This window comes from Oratosquilla oratoria, chromosome 18 (assembly GCF_046742065.1).
Source record: "Oratosquilla oratoria isolate Oo_2021 chromosome 18, ASM4674206v1, whole genome shotgun sequence".
Classification (NCBI taxonomy): domain Eukaryota; kingdom Metazoa; phylum Arthropoda; class Malacostraca; order Stomatopoda; family Squillidae; genus Oratosquilla; species Oratosquilla oratoria.
Window position 1 is genome coordinate 28732045 of NC_134794.1, and position 27180 is coordinate 28759224.

Here is a 27180-nt window from a genome sequence, read left to right on the forward strand (position 1 = left end):
AACCCTAAGGTTTGGGTCTTTTAATGTGTGTGGGTGTGGTACAGATGAGAGTAAAAGGGAAGAGATAGGCAGAATGTTTGTGAGAAGGAAGATTGATGTGTTGGCATTAAGTGAAACTAAATTGAAAGGGAGGGGTGATTTTGAGTTTGGGAGTGTAGTGGGGAGGGTGTTGGGAGTGAGGAGAGGAAGAGGAAGGGAAGGGGTGACTGCTAGTAAGTGAGGATGTAGGTAAACAAGTGGAGTGATGAAAGGAGGTTTCTTCAAGGTTAATGTGGATGAAGGTTATAGTGGGAAGGGAGATTTTTGGATGTCCATATTTTTAAGGGAGAGAGTGGGGGAATATCAGATCATTTTTTGGTGGAAGGTAAATTGAGGGTGGAGGATAGGTGGAGGAAGAGGAAAAGGGTAGAAGGTAAAGAGGTGCTTAGAGCAAACCGTTTAAAGGAAAAGGAGCAGGAGCACAAGGAGAAGCTGTGAAGTGTTGAAGGTGGTGAAGGATAGAGTGGAAGTAGGTGTGGAAGAGGAATGGGGATGTTTCAAGGAGGAAGTGGCTAGGTGTGGAAAGATGATATGGTTAACAGGGAGGATGGGAGGGAATAGAGAGAATGGTAGTGACTGGTGGGATGATGAAGTGAAGAAGATAGTAGAAGAGAAGAAGCAAGCATTCAGGGATTAGTTGCAAAGTTGGATGAGAGAAACATCTGAGAGGTATAAAGAAAAAAGAAGAGAAGCAAAACAAAATATAAAGGTGACAAAATGGCATGCAGATGCAAAATGGGGTAGGAGTATGACAGAAAATTTTGAAAGCAATAAAAAGATTTTTAGTTGGAAATCAAAAGAGGAAGGGGCAATGAGTCAAGTAAAGAAGAAAAAGTAAAAGGCACAGAAGGACAGATCTTAATGGAAGAGGAGGCAGTAAGGGTAGGATGGGCAGAGTATTTTAGAAAGGTGTTGAATGTGGAGGAGGATGGGGGGTATTGGTGGTAGCAGTGGGAGGCACTAAAAAAAGATGGAGGTGGAAGATGAAAATGGAGGAGAAATAAGAAAAGATGAGAACAGGTACCTGGGTTAGATAAGTGTCATGCAGAGTGTCTGAAGAAGGGTGGTACAGTAATAGTGGACTGGCTAGTGAGGATGTTAAATGTATGTCTAAGGGAGGGTAGAGTACCAGAGGACTAGAGGTATGCCTGTATGGTTCCACTTTACAAGGGTAAAGGGGACAATTGTGAGTGTAATAATTTAAGAGGGATCAGTTTGTTGAATGTAGTTGGGAAAGCTTATGGGAGGGTTTTAATTGAGAAGATTAGGAGAGGTACAGAGTAATTGGTGAGGAACAGTGTGGGTTTAGGAAAGGTAGGGGTTGCATGGATCAGATATATGAATAAGCTTTAGAAAAAGGTAAGGATCTTTTTTTGGGCCTTTATGGATTTGGAAAAGACTTGTGAAAAGGTAGATAGGAAGGCACTGTGGGAGGTTTTGCAGATATATGGGATTGGGGGAAATGTGTTAAAGGTAGTCAAGAGTTTTTATGAGAGCAGTAGTGCAGTAGTGCCAGAAGTGGTTCGAAATGGGGGTGGGACTTCGTCAGGGATGTGTCATGTCGCGCTGACTGTTCAACTTATACATGGATGGAGTAGTGCAAGAGGTAAATGCAAGGATAGTGGGTCAGGGATTGGAGATGTTTAAAAAATGGAGAAAAGTGGGAGGTGAGCCAGCTGTTGTTTGCAGACGACACTGTGCTAGTAGCAGGATCAGAGGAAGGATTAAGGAAGTTGGTGACAGAGTTTGGGAGAGTGTGTGAAAGAAGGAAGCTGAAGATAAATGTGGGTAAAAGTAAGGTGATGAGATGTACAAGGGGTGAAAGTGGCAGCAGACTGGAAGTGAGCATTAACCCCTTCCATACGGTGCCGCATACATAGGCGGCATGAGGAGCAAGTGGATACGCGAGGCTGCCATATCGGCGTCTTGATTATATTTATTGTAGTTGCCCCTGCATAATGACATACTCTCTAAACTGTCTTCATCATATTTTCTATAGTTATCAAAATTCACGGGTGAAAGAGAGAACGATCGATATAAGCGGTGACTATATTTTATGATGCGAGTATTATTACGACACATCGTACGTCTGGCAGCTAATGCTGCCCGCGAGATTTTGGCCCGCACTGAAGAGGTTAAGGGAGAGCAAATGGAGGAAGTGGATAGTTTTAGATACTTGGGTGCAAATGTGGCAGGAAAAGGTGGAGTGGAGGTGGAGGTAGAATGTAGATTGAGAGAAGTGAGTAAATGCCTCGGTGGATTAAAAAATGTAATGAGGAATAGACATTTGGGGATGGATGCTAAGAGGAGACTGTATGAAGGAGTGATTGTGCCAACAGCACTGTATGGGGCAGAAACATTGAACATAAGAGAGGAAGAGAGGAGTTTGAATGTGTTTGAGATGAGGTGTCTGAGAAGTATGATGGGGGTTACTAGGCTGGATAGAGTGAGAAATGAGGAGGTGAGGAGGAGAACAGGGGTGGTAAGGGAATTGGGAGATAGGGTGGATGAAAGAGTATTGGGATGGGAGGTGAGGTAGTATGTGTGAGAAAAATTTGACGCTGCCCGAAGGGATTTCTCTCCGTCTTCTCCTTTTCTGCATGAGGGGACGGAGGGGGGGGTCACCGATTTAATGAAGCAGCTTGGCTGTGGATGTGCTGTGTCTTGCAACACTGCCTCTGACCCAAGGCAGTGGACAAGGTGCAGGGATGACCTGTCATCCAGGAGATGCCAAGATAAGAGGGAGAAAAGAGGGTGGAAGGGAGTGGAGTATGTTAGGGATGGAATGGGTGGGAATGGTTTCTATGCCTTTTTCTTTTTGGTTACCTCCCTTGTAAGGGGGAAAAAGCCTTTGGTATATGTATGTAGTAGTGCCTGTATTAGAATTGGAAATGAAGAGAGAGAGAATGGTTTGAGGTAGAGGTGGGACTGTGACAGGGATGTGTCATATTGCCATTGCTGTTCAATATGTACATTGATTGGGTGGTGCATGAGGTAAAGAGGAGGATAATGGGCAGGGGACTGGAGATGGTTAAAGAAAATGGAGAAAAGTGGGAGGTGAGCTAGTTGTTGTTTGATGACAACACTGTAATTGTGGCAGGATCAGAGGAAGGATTAAGGTAGCTAGTGACAGATTTAGGGAAGGTATGCAACAGGAGAAAGTTGAAGGTAAATCTGGGTAAAAGTAAGGTGATGAAATGTACAAGGGTAGTGGGTGGCAGTGAGTTGGAGGTAGGTCTAAAAGAAGAGAGGCTGGAGGAAGTGGATAGCTTTAGGTATTTGGGGTCACATGTGGCAGGAAAGGGAGTAGAAGTGGAGGTAACTTGTAGATTGAGAGAAGCAAGTAAATGACTTTGGGGATTAAAAAGTGTTATGAGTAATAGGCAACTGGAAATGGATGCAAAGAGGAAATTGTACAAAAGGGTGATTTTGTTGATGGTATTGTATGGAGCAGATACTTGGAATTTAAAAGAGGCAGAAAGGAAAAGCTAAGATGTGTCTCAGGTGAAATGTCAGGGAAGTATGGTAGGGGTTACTAGGTTAGATAAAGTGAGAAATGAAGAGGTGATGAGGAGAGTGGGAGTGGAAAAGGAGATAGCAGATAGAGCTGATGAAATATTATTGGGATGGTTTGGACACATGAATGATGAAAGATTAGTAAAAGAGGTGTGGAAGGCAGAGGTGGAGAAAGTGAACTTGAGGGGATGACTGAGGATGAGATGGATGGATGGATGGAGTGAAGGGGTGCTGAAGGGTGTGTCTGTTGAGCAAGGAAGGCAGAAGACAGAAAATAGGGATGAGTAGAGAATGACTGTATATGGATGATACTGTTATGCAAGGAAGGGAGGGATGGGGGGTAGGGTGTGCTTATGTGCAAATGATATTTTGACGCAGCCCAAAGGGATTTCTCCCCATCTTCTCTTTTTCCTCATGAGGGGATAGAGAAGGGGATTCCCAATTAACTAAAGTGGCCTTGCTGTGGATGTACTATATCTTGCTGCATTGTGCTTGGTCCATGGTGTTTGGTGGATGCAGGGATGACCTATCATCCATAAGGAGCTGAGATGGGAGGGGTGGAGGGGGTGGTGGAAGGAAGTGAAATTGGTGGGAATAGGTAGCCTTTGACTTGGCTACCTCCCTCATAAGGGAGAAAAGGCTTTCAGTATATAGATTGAATAGACATGTCTATAGGAAGTGAAGAAATACAATTCTCCATATCGATGCATAAATACATGGAATAGCTTAGGAAGTGATATAGCCCAAGCTCAATCAGTACATGAATTGAAATCTAAATATGATAATTGGAAATCGAAGATATAAATTAAGTTGGAACTGTACATGAATTTGAGGCTAGGTATTCTCTATCCTCTAATGTATAATGGAGAATAGGAGATGGGACCCAACAAGCATTGGGCCTTTCTTGTATAAGACAATTAGGTAAATACACACACACACGAACATATATAATATGTTTCATTTATGAAATTGTTTGATCAATTTATCATATTTTCTTTTCTTTTCCAGGTTGTGGTTGGCAGCATGTAGTATATTCGTGCAACCTCAGAACATTTATATAAAACTTGAAAACAGATCTGCCCTTTTATATTTATATTTAGTTCTAAGTTTTTGTTTTTGTTATATGATTGTGATTTCATACCAAAGATATGATTGTTTTCCCCTTCTGTAAAAAATATATAGATCTGATTTATATCCACATGAAATTTAACTTTATAGATCTTGTCTGTACTTTGGCTCTGTTTAAGATCTCACATTAGTCTTAAATGATCTTCATAATACTGATAACTTTGGTCTGTGATAAAACTTTTTTGTATTTACCATACAGTGTTCTATCAAGAGCAAGTACAATATTGCAAAGTCAGAGGTTGTATTAAATGTAATTTGGGCAGAATCTGCAACCTGAATGAGAACCTCTTGCTGAATAAAGTGTAGAGTCAATGAATTGCAGAAGTCTTTGGTAATACCATTGTCAGCTGCAAGAGTTCATAAGAGCAAAAAGAAATTAAACTCTGGAGTGTATAAGGTGGACAACAATGGCTGCTGTTGAAGGTCAAGCAACACAACTCGACTTTCACCAAGCAATGGATGACTTTAAAACCATGTTTCCAGACATGGATGCAGATGTGATTGAGGTATGTTGTGGGGAAGTGTTATTTCTTTAACTTTGTTTACATGGTGATTGTGTGAGTGGTCACTTGAGGCAACTCTGGTGAAATTGGTATTATGCTTGCCCAGACAGTGGGAGGTCCTGGGTCTGATTCTTGGGCAGTGCCAGCTTTGCAGTGACGCAGTGCACATTGCACAGTGAGTAGGATCCCTGCAGCAGTGCACCACTGGCGGATCCAGGGGGGGTGCTGAAGGGGCTGAAGCCTCCCCCCCCCCCAAATTTTTACCTTTAACATCCCATTGTTAGAAAACTATTTGCTCGATTTTTTTAAACCGATCCTCCTTTTAATATATATCTAACGTAGTTTGGATTTAATTGACACTGTCTGAAGGCTGAACCGGACCTGTAAGTATTCATATGACAGCACCATGGTGGTGTTGGAGCACAATTGGCTTTCATCAGTTTCAAGTAGATAGAGCATCGTACGATGGCATCACAATGGCAATGAATGCTGATTGGTCGAGGTGATCTCGTACGATGCTGTAGCGCAATGCTGTGAAAGAAGGATGGAAAAACTTAAAGTGGCAGTTTTATTTTTTGCCATACTTGTATTCTACTTTTCAGGAAGAGCCATGTATGTGTGTGTGTATAAAGTTTTTTACCATTGCAATCTAATTTATTGACCATTTCTTCAATATACTTATGCAAATAGCTTCAAAATGCTTCTAAAATTGTTCACATTTCAAATCCCCCAGCTGATTCGGGTTGCTTCACTCACTGTTGCTCACTTCCCACTCACTTGTACATAGTTCCACCCCCCACCCCCAAAAATATTTTCTGGATCCACCACTGCAGTGCACATTTCTGGACTGGCAGGGCCCAGGGAAGGGAGATGTACAAGTGGTCACTAGAGGCAACTGTGGTGTAATTGGTAGGCATACCTGCCAGTGGAGGTCTCAGATTCAATTCCTGGGTAGTGCCAGCTTTGCAGTGACACTCCCTATAACACAGTGATGCTCTCTCTTGATTTTATTATTGCTAGTTCAAGACAGCTTTATTTAACTGAGGGTGTATCACCACAGTGAAGGAATTGGTTGTTTGCTTACTTATTCTTTTATTCATTTTATTTATTTTATTTTATTTATATTTTCTTTCTTTTTACGGTACTCAAATTTATTTACTATAGACATTACATAAAGTTTACCCATTGTTTGGAAATATTGTTCTTAATAAATTTTCTATCACTAAATTGTTATTTAGCTATAGAGATATCTTCAACCCAAGAAAATAGTGAGCTTATCTTGATATGTTCCTTTATCAGGAAATAAGACTTCTAATCTTTATGGTTAACACTCTTGTCTGATGAAGTATTAAGCATTTATGATTTCTCACACTCCAAGGCGGTGCTACGAGCAAACCGAGGTGCCGTAGATGCTACTATAGACCAACTCTTGACAATGAGTGTCGATGCAGAGAGTGAAAAAGGTCGCACAAACCTAAGCCCAGGAGGAGGTGGAGGAGGAGGAGGAGCTGCAAATGAGCTCCCTCCTTCATATGCTCTCTCTGCATCTCCACCTCCATCATACCACCAAGCTGTACCATCACCCTCACGATCAATTAGGTAAACTTTTCATATATATTCAGATTGTCATATACTTTCCAGTTGGCTTTTGTATGAAGTGCCATTAGCAGTAGATTCCTCACATATAAACACTAACAAAGCATTAAAGCAGATGACCATGGCATTTCTCTGCTGAGTATTTATATATATGATCATACAAATTTGAAATCCCTTCACAAACAGCCCTTAATTTTGTTCTAACTTGTTGCAGGGATACTGTTGATATAGGAGAAGGGGATGGTATGCCACTAAGAGTCATTCATAACTGGAACCCACCAATGTTACTGCCTCTGCCTGGAGATTTCCTCAGAATCCCAACAGTCCTACCACAGGTAAGTTGCAAATCTTGATTGTGTTTAAGAATTCTAGCATAATACATTTAAGTGAGAAGAAAAAGGAGCAGGAATACATGGAGAAACTAAAGGAAGTGTGGGAAATGGTGAAGGATAGAGTGGAGGAGGAATAGGGGTGTTTCAATGAGGGAATGACAAGGTGTGCAAAGATGATATGTAGAACAAGGAGGGAATAGAGGGAATGGTAATGAGTGGTGGGATAATGAAGTAAAAAATATGATAGAAGAAAAGAAGCAAGCATTCAGGGTTTGGTTGCAAAGTAGGATGAGAGAAACATATGAGAGGTACAAAGAAAAAAGAAGAGAAGCAAAACAAAAATAAAGGAGGCAAAAAGGAGAGCAGATGTAAAATGGGGAGGAGTATGACAAAAAAAATTGAAATCAATAAAAAGACATTTTGGAAGGAAAGTAAAAGTGGAAGGGGAGGTGAGTTAAGTATAGAAAAAAAGGTAAAAGGCACAAATGGACAGATCTTAACAGAACAAGAGGAGGTAAGGGGAAAATGGGCAGAGTATTTTAGAGAACTGTTGAATGTGGAGAAGAATAGGAAGGCATTGATGGTAGCAGTGAGAGGACTAAGAAAATGATAGTGATGGGAGAGGAAAATGGAGACAGAAGAAAAGATGAGAACAGGTAAGGCACATGGGTTAGATGGATGTCATGTGGAGTGTGAAGAAGGGAGGTATAGTAATAGTGGATGGGCTAGTGAGGTTGTTTAATGTGTGTCTCAGGGAGGGTAGAGTGCTGGAGGACTGGAGGAGTGGCTGTATAATTCTGCTTTAAGGGGAAAAAGGAACAAATGTAGGTGTAGTAGTTTCAGAGGGATCAGTTTGTTGAGTGTAGTTGGGAAGGTTTATGGAAGGGTTTTGATTGAGAGGATTAGGAGAGGAATAGAGGGAGTAATTGGTGAGGAACAGTGGGTTTAGGAAAGGTAGGGGTTGCATGGATCAGATTTTTGTGGTAAGGCAGATATGTGAAAAAACTTTAGGAAAGGGTAAGGATGTTTTTTATGCCTTTAAGTATTTGGAAAAGACTTATGACAGGGTAGACAGAAAGGCACTGTGGGAGGTACTGCAGATATGTGGGATTGGGAGAAAGCTGTTAACATCTTCACTCCAGGGCACATCACATGTCTGGCAGCATTAGCTGCCCAACGTGCGATGTTGCGTCATAATAATCGCATTATGGAAAATAAAGTCAGTGCTCAATCCTTCGTTCTCTTTCACCCGTGTATTTTGATAACCATAGAAAATTGATGAAGCCAGTTTAGAGAGAATGGAGATTACGTAGGTATGACTACAATAAATATAATCAAGATGCTGACATCAGCATCATCGAGTACCCACTTGCTCCTCATGCCGCCTACATAGGCGTCACCGTATGGAAGTGGTTAAGGGTAGTTAGTAGTTTTTATGAAAGTAGTAGAGCCTGTGTTAAAATTGGAAATGGAGAGAGTGGTTTGAGGAGAAAGATTGGACTGCAACAGGGATGTGTCATGTTGCCATGGCTGTTCAATGGATGGGGTTGTATGGGAGGTAGATTTGAGGGCTGGAGATGGTTAAAGAAAATGGATAAAAGTGGAAGATGAGCTAGTTGTTGTTTACTGATGACATTGCACTTGTGGCAGGGTCAGAGGGGTGCTTAAGGGGACCGGCTGATCAAAAGATGAAAATCTTTATTAATTGGGTTATTGCACAGAAATTTATGCCAGGAGTTAAGGACACCATATACATCTTTCCTAACCCAAAAAAACTAATCTGCAACCCTTTCATGTTTTGCCCCCCCATCTCCCTTTCAAAAAAATTGATAATTTTGAAATGACTACTCCTCCTATAATAATTGCTCTACATGAATGAAATTAATATGGTGGAAGGACCTTATCCAGACCTTCAAACTAATAGAGAGAAATTTTAGTTAAAGTAATTAGTTTGTGGAATTTTAATTTTTATATCTTTTCCCACCCCGTCCCCCTTTCAGATATTAAATAAAACGTTCTATTTCATCAATCAGGCAGATTTAGACATATTATGTGTGAATTTTCATTGAAATTGATTAAGAAGTTATGGAGGAGTAGAAGTTTGAAGGTATAAAACTTAGGTTTTGAGATACGGGCCGTCAAAGTTTTCACTAACTTTGAACCCCTACATACTAATATAAATAAGGGATATCATGGCATTTCCTTATTTATTCTTTTTAGGCTTGAATGTTGATAATATCTAAAATAAAATTTATTCATATTCAGTCATATATGTTGATGTCCAGTCATATATTCTTCTGTCTTCTGGCTCCTGGTCCCCACCTGAATTTTAGGCAGGTTATTACATTAGGGTGTCATAGCTTGCTTGCTTTGTAATTCTTGCCTTTTCCTAGCTTCCTGAAGGTGTTTAGTTTGCTTGCGAGGACGTGGCATCTCAAAAATAGTATAACAGCTTGTCAAATGACAAAAGGATTGATGGTGGGTTGCAGTGGAGCGTATCACTCAATTTTTGTTTTCTGTTTATCGCTTTCTGAGGCATCTACCCATTCTGGGGTCTATATATAACCTCTGGTACAGATACAGAGTTGCCAGAAGTCACTAGCAATAGCACTCAATCATTACAAATTATTTTTATTTATTGCAATAATATATATATTGTAGTGACCAATACGTATCATAGGGCCAAGATGGGGTCGAGTTGGGGGGAGGAGGGGGTTTATTTGCCATAACATCGAAAATAAGGCGAATTTTGATTAAATACTCCGCATACAGACTGTCGATTACCATACGCAGATGAAGACATTTTTTCCCAGTTTTTCATTTTTTTTTCATATTTTCATCGATTCTTGACCAGCCGGTCCCCTTAAAGGAGTTAGTGATGGAGTCTGGGAAGGTATGCAATAGGAAAAAGTTGAATATAAATATAGATAAAAGTAAAGTGATGAGATATACAAGGAGAGAGGATGGCAACAAGTTGGAAGTAAGTCTTAAAGGAGAGAGGCTGGAAGAAGTGAATAGCTTTAAGTATTTGAGTCGTATGTGGCAGGAAATGGAGTAGAGGTGGAAGTAAATTGTAGATTGAGAGAAACAAGTAAATGCCTTAGGAATTAAAAAGTGTCATGAGAAATAGGCATCTGGGAATGGATGCAAAGATGAGATTGTAAGAAGGGGTGATTGTGTTGACAGCACTGTATGGAGCAGAAACTTGGAATTTAAGAAAGGGAGAGAGGAAAAGTTTAAATGTGTTTGCAATGAAATATCTGAGAAGTATAGTAGGGATTACAAGATTGGGTAGAGCGAGAAACGAGGAGGTGAGGAGGAAAGCTGAGGTGGAAAAGGAGATGGCAGATAGGGCTGATGAAAGAATATTAAGATGGTTTGGACATTTGGAAAGAATGAATGAGGAAAGATTAGTAAAAGAAGTGTAGAAGGCAGAGGTGGAGGGAGTGAACTTGAGGGGACAATTAAGGATGAGATGGATGGATGGGGTGAAAGGGGCATTGAGCAAGAGGGGAGTGTCTGAACAAGGAAGGGAGAGGGCAGGAGATAGGGATGAGTGGAGAATGGCTGTGTATAGATGATAATGTGATGCAAGGAAGGGAGGGGTTTGGGGGGGGTTAGAGAATAGTTATGTATGAATGATATTTTGATGCAGCCCAAATGGATTTCTCTCTGACTTCTCTTTTCCTGCATGAGGGGACAGAGAAAGTGGTTGCCTAGTAAGTGAAGTGGGTTTTACTATGGATGTGCTGTCTTGCTGCATTGCTCCTGCCCCAGGGCAGTAGGAAGGATACATACATATACATATACCAAGGCTTTTTCCCCCTTACAAGGGAGGTAGCCAAAAAGGAAAAGGATACTGGGACAAATAAGAGGGAGAAAAGTGTGGCAGATGGCAATGAGATGGAAGTACATGTACCGTATTTTTCGGACCATAAGGCGCGGGAAGAATCCTTAAAATCAGCCAAAATCGGGTGGTGCGCCTTATCGTGCGGTGCGCCTTAATGTGTGGCTTCAGTGCAAAAAAAATGCCTCGGATAGTGACGTACTATTTTGACACGTTTCGTAGCTAGCCTGCCGACGGCGACACTGCATGATAGGCCTCGCAAAAGTTACAACCAAGTTAGAACCAAGATGCATGTATCTTGACAAGAAAATTGTGAAAACTTCGACAGTTTTCGGGTCCATGCCACAGCATTCATTCACGCTATCATGGCTATGACATGATAGCGTCCACAACAGAGACAGCCATTTTGCATTGGTATAGTCTCGCTCCACTCAGACTGTAGTCATTTGGGTATTTTTTTAGTTTTGATCATGGGCGCAATATAGCAATATAAAATTAATTATTAATTTTGTAAATTAAAATGTATTAACGTAATATGCAATTTTGTGGGTGGAAATGAAAATAAAAAATACCTTGCTACAAGCAAATATGCTATTGAACGAAGTCGGTAGCATAGGATCGGGACGCCAACGTCTCTCAGGACGACGACAACGAGGACGAGCCGGATGACATTTAATTTGCAGGTAATGATTTATTAAACTTAGGTTAGGTTAGACGAATTTATCACCCTTTCATATCTTCGACGTCAGCATCTATCATAACAAACATGGCGTACCATTCGTCCGACATGACTTCGTTACTTACGAAATCTGTTTCAGCACATTTTTTGTTTTTTATTTCCGCTCACAAAACTGCATATTACATTGATACATTATAATTTACAAAATTAATAATTAATTTTTTATTGCTATATTGCGCCCATGGTCGAAACTAAAAATTTACCTTCATTTGTAATCTTGTGTTTTTAAGTGAATAGAGAATTCCGGGAATAAAACTGCTAATGTTGGTTTTATTCCCCATAATTCCCGTAACGTATTTGTTGTTTTTTAGGAGTATTGGCAGGGCAGACTGTCCATGGAGGTGGTCTGATTTCACTGACCAAAATAAAAATATATATCATTTATTTTTGTAATTTTGCTAAATCCCAACCGATTGTTCTCATTCAACAACGAAAATGTTGTTCTGAATGCACTCACATATGCATGATTATCTGATGATGAGACTGCGCCTTATGGTCAGGTGCGCCTTATGTAAGGACAGGGAATAGCAAATTACGGGTGCGCCTTATGGTCCGAAAAATACGGTAAGTCTTAAGGCAGAGAGGCTGCAGGAAATGGATAGTTTTAGGTATATAGGATTGCATGTGGCTTGAAAGGGAGGACTGAAGGTGGAGGTAAATTGAGGAAAGCAAGTGAGGCCTTGGGGAATTAAAAAGTGTCATGAGAAATAGGCAACTGGGAATGGATGCCTTATATGAAGGGGTGATTGTACCAACGAAAATGTATGGAGCAGAGAACTGGAATTTAAGAAATGCAGAGAAAATTTTAAATCTGAGATGAAATGTCTGAGAAGTATGGTAGAAGTTATAAAGTTGGATAGAGTGAGAAACAAGTTGAGGAGAAGAGTGGGGGTAGAAAGGGAGATGGTAAATAGGGCTGATGAAAGATTATTAGGGTGGTTTGAACACATAGAAATAATAAGTGAAGAAAGATAAGTAAAAGAAGTGTGGAAGGCAGAGGTGGATGGAGTAAACTTGAGGAGACAACTGAGGATGAGATGATGGATAGGGTGAAAGGGGCTTTGAGCAAGAGGGGAATGTCTGTTGAGCAAGAAAATGAGAAGGCAGGAGATATGACAGAGAATGGCTGTGTATAGATGATACTGTGATGCAACAATGAGAGGGAGCAGGGACTGAGGGGGGGGAATCGGGAGTGGTTGTGTGTGAATGATACATTATTTTGATGCAGCACAAAGGTATTTCTCCTGACTTCTTGATTTCTGCATGAGGGGATGGAGAGGGGTTGGGGTCGCAGATTAAGTGAAGCAGCCATACGGTGGATGTACTGTGTCTTGCTGCATTGCCCCAGACCCTGGGCAGTGGGTAGGATACAGGGATGACCCGTCATCCACGAGGAGCTAAGATGAAGTGGAAGAAAGGGATGGTGGACAGGAGTGGATATGTGCCTTTTGACTTGGCTACCTCCTTTGTAAAGGGGAAAAGGCCTTTGGTATATAGATAGACAGATGCAATCTACTCACCCATCCCGATCCTGGAGCTGCAGTGTCTACGTCGTGGGACCACCCCCCAACCCCAAGAGTTGGGGGCCAAATGGCGGCAACCAGCCCTGGCCACCGGCTCTACGCAGGTGGCTCCAATCCCCAAGAGGAGCTACGACTGCCTTGGGGAGTACCACAATCCTTGTTCTCAACATGCAATGTTACGTTTTTTCTGCACCGAGGGGTGATTTTCCAGCAGTTACCCCTCTTCTACTTTTAGCCGGAGATGTAGAGAGCAATCTTGGGCCCACCACAAAATACACATGCCCAACATGCTCTAAACCTATTACCTCGAGCAGACAGACAAAGGGCTCAGTTCAGTGCAATATGTGCAAAAACTGGGCCCACTTCACTTGTACACTTGCTAACACAAACCAATACACAAACATTTGGACATGTTCTACCTGCCCTCCAGTAACCCCACTCCCACCTCCCCAACCACAGCCAGCACCCTTACCCACTCCCAATTTCCCTTTGCCCTTATCCCCAATCAGTACTCCCCTTCCTTTGTCCCCAATCTCTCCTTTCCCCCCCTCTAACCCAGATCCTATACCTTCCTTATTAACACCCCAACCTCAACCCCAAATGACAACATACAACACATACAGAACACACAACATCAACATATTACAACACAACATTGACGGTATTAACACGAAAAAACATGAACTCGAACACTTTCTTAAACAACACAACATACACATTGCAATTATACAAGAAACAAAACTAAGACACCATCATTTCATAATTACACCACCATCAGACAAGACCGGACCGACGGCAATGCCGGTGGACTCATCACCCTGATCCACCACTCCATCTGTTTTGTGGACACAAGCACCACAACCAAAATTCTCCTCCCTACCACAGATAACACTACAGAAATCCAATCCATTCGAATCCGCACATGCAACAAATCAACACTGACAATAGTTAACATGTACATTCCCCCCCAATCATCCCCCACAGTTCCAAACACCTTCAGGCCTCAATTTAGCCAACTAGCCTCAATCCCCAACCTGATCATGGGTGGTGACTTCAACGCCAAGTCGTCTGCTTGGTATGTCGACAACCCTGACACAGACAGAGGGCTTGATATACAGACTCAGTTTGACTCATTGACTATCATGAACAACACACATAATCATACACATATCCCACACCGAGCCCTCTACACTCCCTCCTCTCCTGATATCACCTTTTGCTCCTCCTGCCTAACCCCAACATCATGGAGAGGGGTTGGAATACTTAAACACAATACCCCCACACCTATCCCTCAAAACATAGTAGACCAAATACAAACACTAAACACTGTGATTGTCAATAAAATACACGAACAAAAAACACAAAATTGGCAAAACTTTATCACAAAACAAACACCAGCAAATTGTACAAAACACTCAACAGCATCACAATATCCAACAGTAACACAACACGCTCTCACGCAGCAATAATCACAACAACAGACAATCTACCCTCAAACAGACAACAAGCAAACACACTCATAAATCATTTTGCACAGACAAGCCATCTCACTTCTCACCCTGATGACTGACACACTATTTGACGTAAGACTTTCCCACAGACTCAGACTATACACCCTTCATAGACAGTCAGCCAAAACACATAATACATAATCTCAAGCACTCATCTGCCTGTGGCCCTGATAACATAAGTAACATCCACCTAAAACACATTGGACCACAAGGTATACACGCACTCACAAACATTGCAAACTACAGCTATTCACACAACACTATACCCGACATCTGCAAGCATGGTAAAATAATCACCATTCCAAAACTGAACAAAGATCCAACAATCCCAACATCGCACCGCCCAATCACACTTCTCTGCACCCCCTCTAAAGTCATTGAATGCCTAATACTTCAACTTGTCACACCACATATTCCCCTTGCTGACTCACAACACGGTTTTAGGCCACTACACTCCACAAACACTCTTCTGATAAACCTCACACAAAGAATTTTAGATGGCATCAATTCAGATAGGCCCCACCACAGAACACTTCTTATAACATTAGACATTAGTAAAGCTTTTGATGCTATCCCCCGCCACAACCTAACAAATAAAATATATAACACAGACATGCACAATAACACCAAAAGATGGCTGGCCAATTATCTGGCAGGTAGGAATGCTTATGTGTCATATAATGGCCAATCATGGCACATCAGAAACATTAAGAATGGAGTACCACAGGGCTCTGTTCTATCCCCCACACTCTTTAATCTATACATGCATGACTTACCTATACCAGACACCTCAGAAATACAAATCTCTTCCTACGCAGATGACAGAACTATCACATGCACACATCGTAGCACAGACAAAGCTGCAGAAATAATCCAGCCATACCTTGATACACTCAACACATGGTTCATCACAAACAGACTCAAAATAGCTCCAACCAAATCTACAGCAACACTTCTCACCAACTGGATGAAAGAACACAAATACATACCTCATCTCTACATTAACAACACTCTAATACCACACACAAACACACCGAAAATTCTTGGTGTAACATACGATACATCCATGTCTTTCAAACAACACATCACAAACATAAAAAACAAATGCACACCTAGACTTAATGCACTTAAGTCAATCACTGGAACAACATTTGGACAAAACAAAGAAACTAATACAACAAAATACAAACAATGCATACGCTTAGTGATGAATTATGCGAGTCCTGCATGGGCTCCTAATCTCAGTGAGACACACCACAACACCCTTCAAATCATACAAAACAAAGCCCTAAAAACAATTACAGGCTGCACAAATACAAAGTGTGCAAGGATGGTGTGTGGAACAAGAAGGACAGGAGGAAATAGAAGGAAGGGTAGTGAATGGTGGGATGAGGAAACAAAAAAGGTTGTAGAAGAGAAGAAGCGAGCTTTCTCAGATTGGTTACAAAATAGGACGAGGGAGTCATATGAGAGGTACAAAGAAAAGAATAGAGAAGTAAAGCAAAAGGTAAAGGAGGCAAAGAGGAGAGCAGATGTGAAATGGGGTAAGAGTATGACAGAAAATTTTGAAAGTAATAAAAAGATGTTTTGGAAAGAAATTAAGAGAGGAAGAGGAGGCGAATCAAGTAGAGAAGAAAAGGTAAAAGGTGCAGATGGAGAGATGATAATGGAAGAGAAGGCAGTAAGGGGAAGATGGGCAGAATATTTTAGGGAGTTGCTAAATGTGAAGTAGGATAGGGAGGGAAAGATAGTTGCAGTGGGAAATGCTAAGAAAATGAGAGTGATGAGTGAGGAAAATGGAGGAGAAATAAGGAAGGATGAAGTGAAGGGAGTTGTTAAGATGATGAAAGCAGGTAAGGCACCTGGTCTGGATGGATGCCATGCAGAATGTCTAAAAAAAGGAGGTACAGTGATGGTGGACTGGCTGGTGAGGTTATTTAATGTTTGCTGGAGAGAGGGAAGAGTGCCGGAGGACTGGAGGAGTGCCTGTATAGTTCCACTTTACAAAGGAAAAGGGGACAAGTGTGAATGTAGTAGTTTCAGAGGGATTAGCTTGTTAAGTGTAGTTGGGAAGGCTTATGGGAGGATCTTGATTGAGAGGATTAGGAGAGGAACAGAGGGAGTAATTGGTGAGGAACAGTGTGGATTTAGGACAGGTAGAGGTTGTGTAGATCAGATCTTTGTGGTAAGACAAATATGTGAGAAAGCTATAGGAAAGGGGAAGGATGTTTTTTTGGGCTTTTATGGATCTGGAAAAGGCTTACAATAGGGTAGACAGAAAGGCACTGTGGGAGGTTATGCAGATATATGGGATAGGAAGAAAGCTTCTAGGAGCTGTCAAGAGTTTTTATGAGAGTAGTAGAGCTTGTGTCAGGATTAGAAATGGAGAGAGTGAGTGGTTCGAGGTAAAGGTGGGACTTCGTCAAGGATGCGTTATGTCGCCCTGGCTGTTCAATTTATACATGGATGGGGTAGTGCGAGAGGTAAATGCAAGGGTAGTGGGTCAGGGATTGGAGATGGTTAAAGAAAATGGAGAAAAGTGGGAGGTGAGCCAGCTGTTGTTTGCGGACGACACTGCGCTTGTGACAGGATCGGAGGAGGGACTGAGGAAGTTGGTGACAGAGTTTGGGAGAGTATGTGATAGAAGAAAGCTAAAGATAAATGTGGGTAAAAGTAAGGTGATGAGATGTACAAGGGGTGAAAGTGGCAGTAGACTGGAAGTGAGCATTAAGGGAGAGTGACTGGAAGAAGTGGATAGTTTTAGATACTTGGGTGCAAATGTGGCAGGAAAAGGTGGAGTGAAGGTAGAGGTGGAATGTAGATTGAGGGAAGCGAGTAAATGCCGTGGTGGATTAAAGAGTATAATGAGGAATAGACATTTGGGAATGGATGCTAAGAGGAGACTGTATGAAGGAGTGATTGTGCCAACAGCACTGTATGGGGCAGAAACATGGAACATAAGAGAGGAAGAGAGAAGGAGTTTGAATGTGTTTGAGATGAGGTGTCTGAGAAGTATGATGGGGGTTACTAGGCTAGATAGAGTGAGAAATGAGGAGGTGAGGAGAAGAACAGGGGTGGAAAGGGAGTTGGGAGATAGGATTGATGAAAGAGTATTAGGATGGTTTGGACACATGGAAAGAATGAGTGAAGAAAGACTAGTAAAAGAGGTATGGAAGGCAGATGTGGAGGGAGTGAACACGAGGGGACGTCCTAGGATGAGATGGATGGATGGGGTGAAGGGGGCTTTGGGGAAGAGGGGAATGTCTGTTGAGGAAGGACAGGAGAGGACAGAAGACAGGGGTGAATGGAGAATGGTTGTATATGGATGATGTTGTGATGCATGAGGTGGAATGCGCGGGGGGATGGGGGGTTAGGTAGTATGTGTGAGCAAAATTTGACGCAGCCCGAAGGGATTTCTCCCCGTCTTCTCCTTTTATGCATGGGGGGACGGAGAGGGGGGGTCGCCGATTTAATGAAGCGGCCTTGCTGTGGATGTGCTGTGTCTGGCGACACTGCTTGTGACCCAGGGCAGTGGACAAGGTGCAGGGATGACCTGTCATCCAGGAGGTGCTAAGATAAGAGGGAGGGTGGAAGGGTGTGGAGTGTATTCAGGGATGGAATGGGTGGTAATGATTTTATGCATTTTCCTTTTTGGCTACCTCCCTTGTAAGGGGGAAAAAGCCTTGGTATATGTATGTATGTACAAATACAACACCTACAGACCATTTACACCATGAAACAAAAGTCCTCAAAGTCAAGGACCACCTCGACATGAGAGGCACACAAACACTTGCCGCAGCCACCACAAACACATCACACCCACTACACTACATAGCAGAACACCCACACACACCAAGAAACATTAAAACAACACCCAAAGACCTGTATCACACACAGATACTCTCTTCTCTTCCTCCACAACCACCAAATACCAGCCTCCGGAAACATATTCATAATCATATCACTCACCGCTCCATTAACACACTGAAAGACAACACACTGCTGCATGCCAGACCCCCTGATATCCACCCTTCTGAATTCTCTCTCCCACAAAAGGACAGAATCCACCTGGCCAGACTGCGGTGCGGCCACCACCCAGCACTTCTAAGCTACCAGAAGAGGCTGGGTGACCGCATTGTGAACAGCTGCCTAGGATGTAACACTTCACCCCATACCATACAACACATAATGGAAGACTGCATTATACACAATCATGCACGCAAACAACACAACATACACTCTATAAAGGATTTGTGGGAAAACCGTTTCGGCTGTAACATTCCTTGGTGGGACGGGACTGCTCGAACAGACAGTCTAGGGAATGACAACAACAACAACAACTCACCCATCCCTATCATGTTAGGTGTCTGTAACTGCATCATAAAAACTCCATGGATTTTGTATGTATTATCTTCCAGAATGAAAATGAAAATTTCTCTTGTCTCACCTCAACATTGTTATCCTCTCTCCAACTGCTCTTCCTCAATCATTCCCTCTGTTTCATTCCAAATCTTCTCAATTAACCCTATCCCATATACCAATGGTACTAGTAATGAAGAAGGCTGGTACCAAGTGGTTCTATGTTGACTACTGGGCCCTGAATGCCTTGACTGTGACTCTAATCCCTTACCCAGGATCAGCGATACATTTGACATGCTGACAGGAGTACAGTGGCTCATCACATTGAATCTCAAGTTGGGTTACCACTAAGTAGATGTGGAGGAGAAAGACAAGAAGACTGCTTTCTTGTTCAGGCAAGATTTGTAACACTTCAATGTGATGCCTTTCGGCCTGTGTAATGCCCCTGGATGCTTTGAGTGCCTCATGGTCCTTGAGGGGCTACAATGGAGGATGGCCGTGGTGTACCAGGGCGATGTGCTGGCCTTCGGAGGCTATGAGCTGGAGCAGCTGGAGGAAATTCTAGGCCATCTGAGGAAGGTGAACCTCAAGCTCAGTCCCAAGAAATGAACCCTATTTCAACATTAAGTGCCATTTCTGGATCACTTCATGGGTTTGGATGGGGTCCATACAGACCTGCAGAAGGTGGAAGTCATGGAAAGTAGGCAGGTACCTGTATGTCAGAGGTACAATGTTTTGTAGGTACCTACTACAGAAGATTCATGGAGGGGTTTGTGACCATAGTTGTTTCACTCCACCAGCTCATACTTGCTGTCATATGCCCATACTGACCACAGTTCCAATAGCATGGCAGGAACATAGAGGGATGCAGCCTGTTTAGGGAACACGTCTTTCATACCCCTCAACACCAATGTCTCTTGTGTCCTACCTGGCGTCACTGATAGCACCTTTCTCTGAAGCTTTCATGGCTAGGTTTCTGTGCTTTAATGGTCTTTTTCATCTATGCCTTTCGAGCCCTGACTTCCCGATGAGGGGGCACAGGTGTCTGCAAAATATTGGCACAGCGCAGGAACGACTTGAACTCCATGGCCCTTGACAATGCCATCTAGATGTCCAGTGGACACACTTCATATAAATCTGGGGCTGTTGATCTAGCAGGGCATCCACAAAGTGGTCTCGAGCAATCATAACCACCATGTCTTCAACAGCTGTAGGGTATGCTTACCTTACCAGCGACTCAACCTCCTATAGCAGCTGTGGCAGGGGTTCACCTCACACCCTTACTCTGCCCTTCAGTTTTGTGCAGTACACCTCAGCCTGGTGGTGTTGGCCAAACCAACATTGGAGAGCCACCATGATACTCACATGTGACATACATTGTCTTTGAGGCAAATGATTAAAACCACTACGGCTGGTCCTCGGAGGCACAACACGAATTGTACTGCTTGTTCCTCATTCCATGTCTGAGCATCTGCCAAGAGGTCAAACTGAGCATGGTAGGCTTCCCTTGCCACTTTTCCATCAAAGTCAGCAGGTTTCCTACGTTCTGTACAGTGAGGAGACACTGGTGACAATGCTAGTGTGTTTCCCACTTGTGTTCGTACGTCACAAAGGAGGGAAAGATACAAAAGACATGGGTGACGTTCTGGAGAACCGCATGTGCTGAACCAGCTTGGCTGTAAGAGCGATTATATCCAATCCTCAGCTGAACCCATCACCTCGGCACTGGCCCTCAGCCCGGTTCTTGTCCATTCCTCGCCTCACATCTTCAACCTCTCACCTAATGAACTATTCCACTTGCAATTCGTCTCTCACACGAGTAATGCTCTCATCTATCTATGTACATCTCTGCCTTGCATCTCTGCCTTAGCTAGAGTCCTAAAGCACCCATCTAAATTCTTGCAGTTGTTCTTCCATTTCCCCCGTCATCTCTTCCAAGATATTTACTACTACCACATTACCTTCATTATGTGATTTACTTTTTGCATAACCATTCACAAGCTTGTCATGGTTAACGGCAGCCATCTTGTCTGTGGTATGATGAGGCTGATCAGACATCTTGACTATCTCTGTTTCGTAACTACCAGTGAATGAAAACCACGTCACTCAATGAAAATTCAATCTAATCTCATTAATCCCACTTCTTACACCAGTGATACAAACGATGACGAGAGGAGAATTTCCTCAATACTGTATTTCATTGTAGCTATATTGGGTTCTGACGTGTCTCAGACACAAGCAATTATTCACAGAAGAAAAGATACCCCAAAAGTTTTTGTTCACCATGTACAGTCTGAGGTATTGGCTGCATGTTATTGTGGCAGAGTAGCATGCAATTAATACTTTAGGGTCTATATGGGGCACCCCTATGGACCAGAGCCACACATAATTTTGCCTGTGATAGAGGAAAACTCTGTTCGTAGAGAAATTATGACACTTTTATACTATAACTGTCCCTCCGTTATGCTGTCCCCCAACCCCTTGTTACTGTCCTGTACCATTTCTCTGAGGTAGAATATAGATTGAGAGAAGCGAGTAAATGCCTTGGTGGATTAAAAAGTGTAATGAGAAATAGACATCTGGGAATGGATGCTAAGAGGAGGTTATATGAAGGAGTGATTGTGCCAACAGCACTGTATGGAGCAGGATCATGGAACATAAGAGAGGAAGAGAGAAGGAGTTTGAATGTGTTTGAGATGAAATGTCTGAGAAGTATGATAGGGGTTACTAGGCTAGAAAAAGTGAGGAATGAGGAGGTGAAGAAGAGAACAGAGGTGGAAAGGGATTTGGGGGATAGGGTTGATGAAAGAGTATTAGGATGGTTTGGACACATGGAAAGAATGAGTGAAGAAAGATTAGTAAAAGAGGTGTGGAAGGCAGAGGTGGAAAGAGTGAATATCAGGGGGCATCCTGGGATGAGATGGATGGATAGGGTAAAAGGGGCATTACAAAAGAGAGGAATTTCTGTGGAGGAAGGACGGGAGAGGACAGAGGATAGGGGTGAATGGAGAAGGGTTGTGTATGGATGATCCTGTGATGCATGAGGGGGAGTGGGTGGGGGATGGGGGGTGAGGAAGTATGTATGAGAAATATTTTTATGCAGACCGAAGGGATTCCTCCCTTCTTCTCCTTTTCTGCATGAGGGGACGGAGAGGAAGGATCGCTGAATTAATGAAGTGGCCTTGCTGTGGATGTGTTGTGTCTTGCGACACTGCTTCTGACCCAGGGCAGTGGACAGGATGCAGGGATGACCCGTCATCCAGGAGGTGCCAAGATAAGAGGGAGGGAGGAGGGTGGAGGGGAGTGGAACATGTAGGGGATAGAATGGGTGGGAGTGGTTTCTATGCCTTTTTCTTTTTTGGCTCCCCCCTGTATAAGGGGGAAAAAAACCTTTGGTATATGTATGTATATAGACCTCCTAATCTCAGCACTGAGCATACTAATCTCCTGATACATTAAACCTGCAGGGCGTCCCAATACAAAAACGTGATCATAAGAGATTTTAATTACAGAAACATTGACTGGGAAATTTTAGTAGATCAGGAGACACAAAATTCTTAGATGCAGTGCAGGATAATTTCCTAAAACAAATGATTACCGATCCTATGAGGGGAGATAATACTCTGGACTTACTTCTAACTAATAATCAGCACCTAATGAGTAACATAAAAGAAGGAGATAGTCTACGCTCTAGTGATCATCAAGAAATAAAATTTAATATCAATTGGGAAGAATTAAATAGTACAAATAATGTTCTAGTACCAGACTTCAGAAGATCCATTTTTTATGAAATGAGAGAGTATGTAAAAGGTTTAATCACTTACAAGCGTGAGGTCATCAAACTGGTCAGCAATCTGGACAAAATGTAGAGTAACCTAACAGCTTTAATTCTAAATGCACAAAATAAATTTATTCCTCTCAAGTCATTACAGAAGAATAGCAGGTTAATACTCACAAATGGATGACGGACAGGCTGAAATATGAGATCAGAATGAAAAGAGAACTTTATGTAAGAATAAAAAACGGGGAAACACACCTTAGATCCAAATATAACAATATGGCAAAACTGGTAAAAAGAATACACACACAGCTAAATGTAGCTATAAAATTAAGGTTGCCAGACAAGCAAGATCCAACCCCAAGGGCTTCTTTCATCTCTACAGAACAAAAGATAAGGGAAGGATAGGCACAATTAAAAACAACAAAAATGTCATGATGTAATGAGAGAAAAAAACGAGTGAGGAGTTTAACAAGTATTTTTTCTCGGTGTTTGCTGAGGAGACTGCGATCCGATTTTCAATGGCGATGAAGAAAGGCTATCAAATGTCAGCATTAGTAAGGTAGAAGTAGTCAGATTGAAAGACTTAAAACTACAAAATCCCCGGGTCCAGACGAAATTTTCCCGAGTGCTTAGTGATAATTTGAAATCTGTGACCAGTTAACAGAAATATTTAACTAGTAGACATTGGTTTTCTGGCTGTGGTTTGGGAGCAGGCAAACATTGTTCCTGTCTTCAAAAAGGGAGATAAATTGTCTACATGCAACTAGACCAATCAGTCTGACATCAGTCATAGGTAAAATGCTTTAATCAGTAATAGTTAATAGATTCAGAGATCATATCGAGAGACAATTTGATTCGTGACTCAGCATGGTTTCTCCAATGGTAAGTCATGTGTGACTAATCTTCTATCTTTTTACACTAATGTATATAATGTCATATAACAATGATTATTACAATGTTATTTACCTTAGCTTTAGCATAGCGTTCGACTAGAGATGCAGCTAAAAAAAAAAGTGGTTTTTTTTATAAAAAAAACTTTTTTTAAAACTACAAAAAACATGAATAATTTCGTGTGTTTTTTATATATATTTTGTTTTAAAATAACTCGGCAAGGAAAATAACCATATTACAATAATTTTTCTATGCTAGAATATCAAATAAATCGGTATACCCCTCACTTAAGGTTTTCTATGGTGTTAGGGCACTTCCATTTTCTGTGGTTTCATGTTTTGACGTGTTTTATTTATTTTATAATGTACAGTTGCCCCACTTAGTTTTGGCACAGTTTTAAAAATATTTCGGACAAGAATAGCAACTCGCCCAGTATTCTTTTTTATTACATTTTCGTGTCTGTTCATTTACATGCTTTGTTTTTTCTTTTTCTTTTTCTTTGCTAAATAGTAACTACCTTAAAAAATGTGACAAACAACGAAATACTCAAAATGGTGTAGCAGACGACACATTTTTCTTGACTTACTAATGACATCTATCACTCTTATTTGACAAGTAATACAATTAATATACGTTGCAGAGGAGAGAGAGAGAGAGAGAGAGAACGCAGGAATCCGTTCACGTAGTGGTCAATGGTAGACTAACAACCAGCTTCAAGCTGTGAGTGGTGTTGAGTGCAGTGACAAACTAACCAAAACTAACTCGTATACTTATAAGTTATGTTATAACCCTATTATTAAATCAATTATTTTCATTTATTTATTCAGCAAAAAAAAAAAAAAATTAATCGCGTTTTTTTCATATTTTTATTATTATTATTTTTTTAATCTCGTCCAAATTTGTTCAGATATTAAATATTTAGTATATAAAAACAGGTGCAAGTATGTTATTCATCCCTCCACATATATGCATCTATCTTATTCAAAGAGGTATTAGACAGAGTATAAAAATAAACAAGGAATTGACCATATAAATTCACTGTCAGATGCTGCAAGCCTGCAACAAGTGTAGATACTGTATATGGGCCAGTATGGCTATTGGCTGGCTACCTTACAAAATTTACCTTTTATCTTAGCATACTCTTCAAAGATTAAACACTCCAATTTCCCATAGTGACCCTGGACGTTGCCTAAACACAGATCCGCCACTTGGACAGTGGAAAAGGGGTTAACATAGTAATGGGGGGAAACTGTTGTACTCCCCGCCACCCATCAAGGCTCAGAGCTTACTTTCTACCTGACTTTTTGCTCGCTATCCCTTAACTTTAACCTACAATCATACATAACATAATTGGATCACAAGCCCTCTGCTGAATAAATAAATGAAAATAATTGATTTAATAATAGGGTTATAACATAACTTATAAGTATACGAGTTAGTTTTGGTTAGTTTGTCACTGCACTCAACACCACTCACAGCTTGAAGCTGGTTGTTAGTCTACCATCGACCACTACGTGAACGGATTCCTGCGTTCTCTCTCCTCTGCAACGTATATTAATCGTATTACTTGTCAAATAAGAGTGATAGATGTCATTAGTAAGTCAAGAAAAATGTGTCGTCTGCTACACCATTTTGAGTATTTAGCTGTTTGTCACATTTTTTAAGGTAGTTACTATTTAGCAAAAAAAAAAAAAAAAAAAAAGCATGTAAATGAACAGACACGAAAATGTAATAAAAAAGAATACTGGGCGAGTTGCTATTCTTGTCCGAAACATTTTAAAACTGTGCCAAAACTAAGTGGGGCAACTGTACATTATAAAATAAATAAAACACATCAAAACATGAAACCACAGAAAATGGAGGTGCCCTAACACCATAGAAAACCTTAAGTGAGGAGTATACTGATATTTGATATTCTACATACATACATACATACATATACCAAGGCTTTTTCCCCCTTTCAAGAAAGGTAGCCAAAAAGGGAAAGGCATAAAAACACTCCCACCCATTTCATCCCTAATACACTCCACACCCCTCCCACCCTCCCTCTCATCTGAGCACCTAACATAGAAAAATTATTGTAATATGGTTATTTTGCTTGCCGAGTTATTTTAGAACAAAATATATATATCAAAAATGAAAATATCCTTTTTTTTCTAAACATGTTTAAAAAAAACACTTTTTTCTGAGTTGCATCTCAAGGACTTATGTATGATTGTAGTTTAAAGTTAAGGGATAGCGAGCAAAAAGTCAGAAAGTAAGCTCTGGGCCTTGATGGGTGGCGGGGAGTACAACAGTTTCCCCACATTACTATGTTAACCCCTTTTCCACTGTCCAAGTGGCGGATCTGTATTTAGGCAACGTCCAGGTTCATTATGGGAAATTGGAGTGTTTAATCTTTGAAGAGTATGCTAAGATAAAAGGTAAATTTTGTAAGGTAGCCAGCCAATAGCCATACTGGCCCATATACAGTATCCACACTTGTTGCAGGCTTGCAGCATCTGACAGTGACTAAAATGGTCAATTACTTGTTTATTTTTATACTGTCTAATGCCTCTTTGAATAAGATAGATGCACAAATGTGGAGGGATGAATAACATACTTGCACCTGTTTTTATATTCTAAATATTTAATATCTGAACAAATTTGGACGAGATTAAAAAAAACTAATAAAAAACAAGTTTTTTATAAAAAAAAACGCGATTAAAAAAAAAAAAAAAATCTATACGTTCGACAAGGTGCCCCACCAGAGACTATTAATTAAATAAAATAGATTTTAATATAGTTTCTAGTATGTGTAGTATCTTGTCAAATATTTTGTTAACATCTCATTATATTATCTTAATGTTTTTCTCTACGCTGAGTTATTGTGTAATACGCAGCATAAAATAATGTCCGAAGTGTATACAGATTGCGCATGTTAGTTCGTTTCGTTTCCGTCCGAATAGGCGGAAAAGCCTTGGTGCTGTATCCCACTCATTAAACTCACCGTGGTCATACTAATGACCAGTTCAACCTTGAAGTGCCGAAGTGGACGTTTATGTATTCTCTTGTTGTGGTCGTGGTTCACATAAATAGATATCTGATGTATATAATTTCTTAAACGAATTTCCGTGTGCAGAGACCAAACGTAAGCAACTATAGACCTTATTTTATAAAAGCATAAGGGTGGTGATATTGATAGTTTACCTTTGCAAGCCTTGAAAATAAGTTTCAGAAAATTACTGTAAAGCGTCGATTACACGGCTCGGATTTTATTCGTTTTGGATAACCTTCCTCATTCACTAACGGCTAAAATAATGAATTCGCAGCGTCTGTTTGACGCTGCGATAAGTTAAACATCTTCAACTTTACCGCTCGCGTCTAGCGTTTCAGTAGCTAATGAAGAAGATAACGTCTAGCTAGCGTCAAAAGC

At 41.2% G+C, this 27180-nt stretch overlaps 1 protein-coding gene across 4 annotated transcripts in view; it reads left to right on the top strand.

Annotated features, from left to right (window-relative positions):
- The window catches only part of LOC143035133 (CUE domain-containing protein 1), a 188539-nt gene that overhangs the window by 24993 nt on the left and 136366 nt on the right, over positions 1-27180 (top strand). For 3 of the 4 annotated variants that reach the window (XM_076201732.1, XM_076201734.1, XM_076201733.1), the window contains 3 exons: positions 4564-5189; positions 6565-6785; positions 6997-7117. In XM_076201732.1, the coding sequence (XP_076057847.1) occupies positions 5091-5189; positions 6565-6785; positions 6997-7117 (441 nt within the window). In that variant the 5' untranslated portion in view covers positions 4564-5090. The remainder of the gene's footprint in view (positions 1-4563; positions 5190-6564; positions 6786-6996; positions 7118-27180) is intronic. The other variant, XM_076201735.1, reaches the window with a different exon arrangement.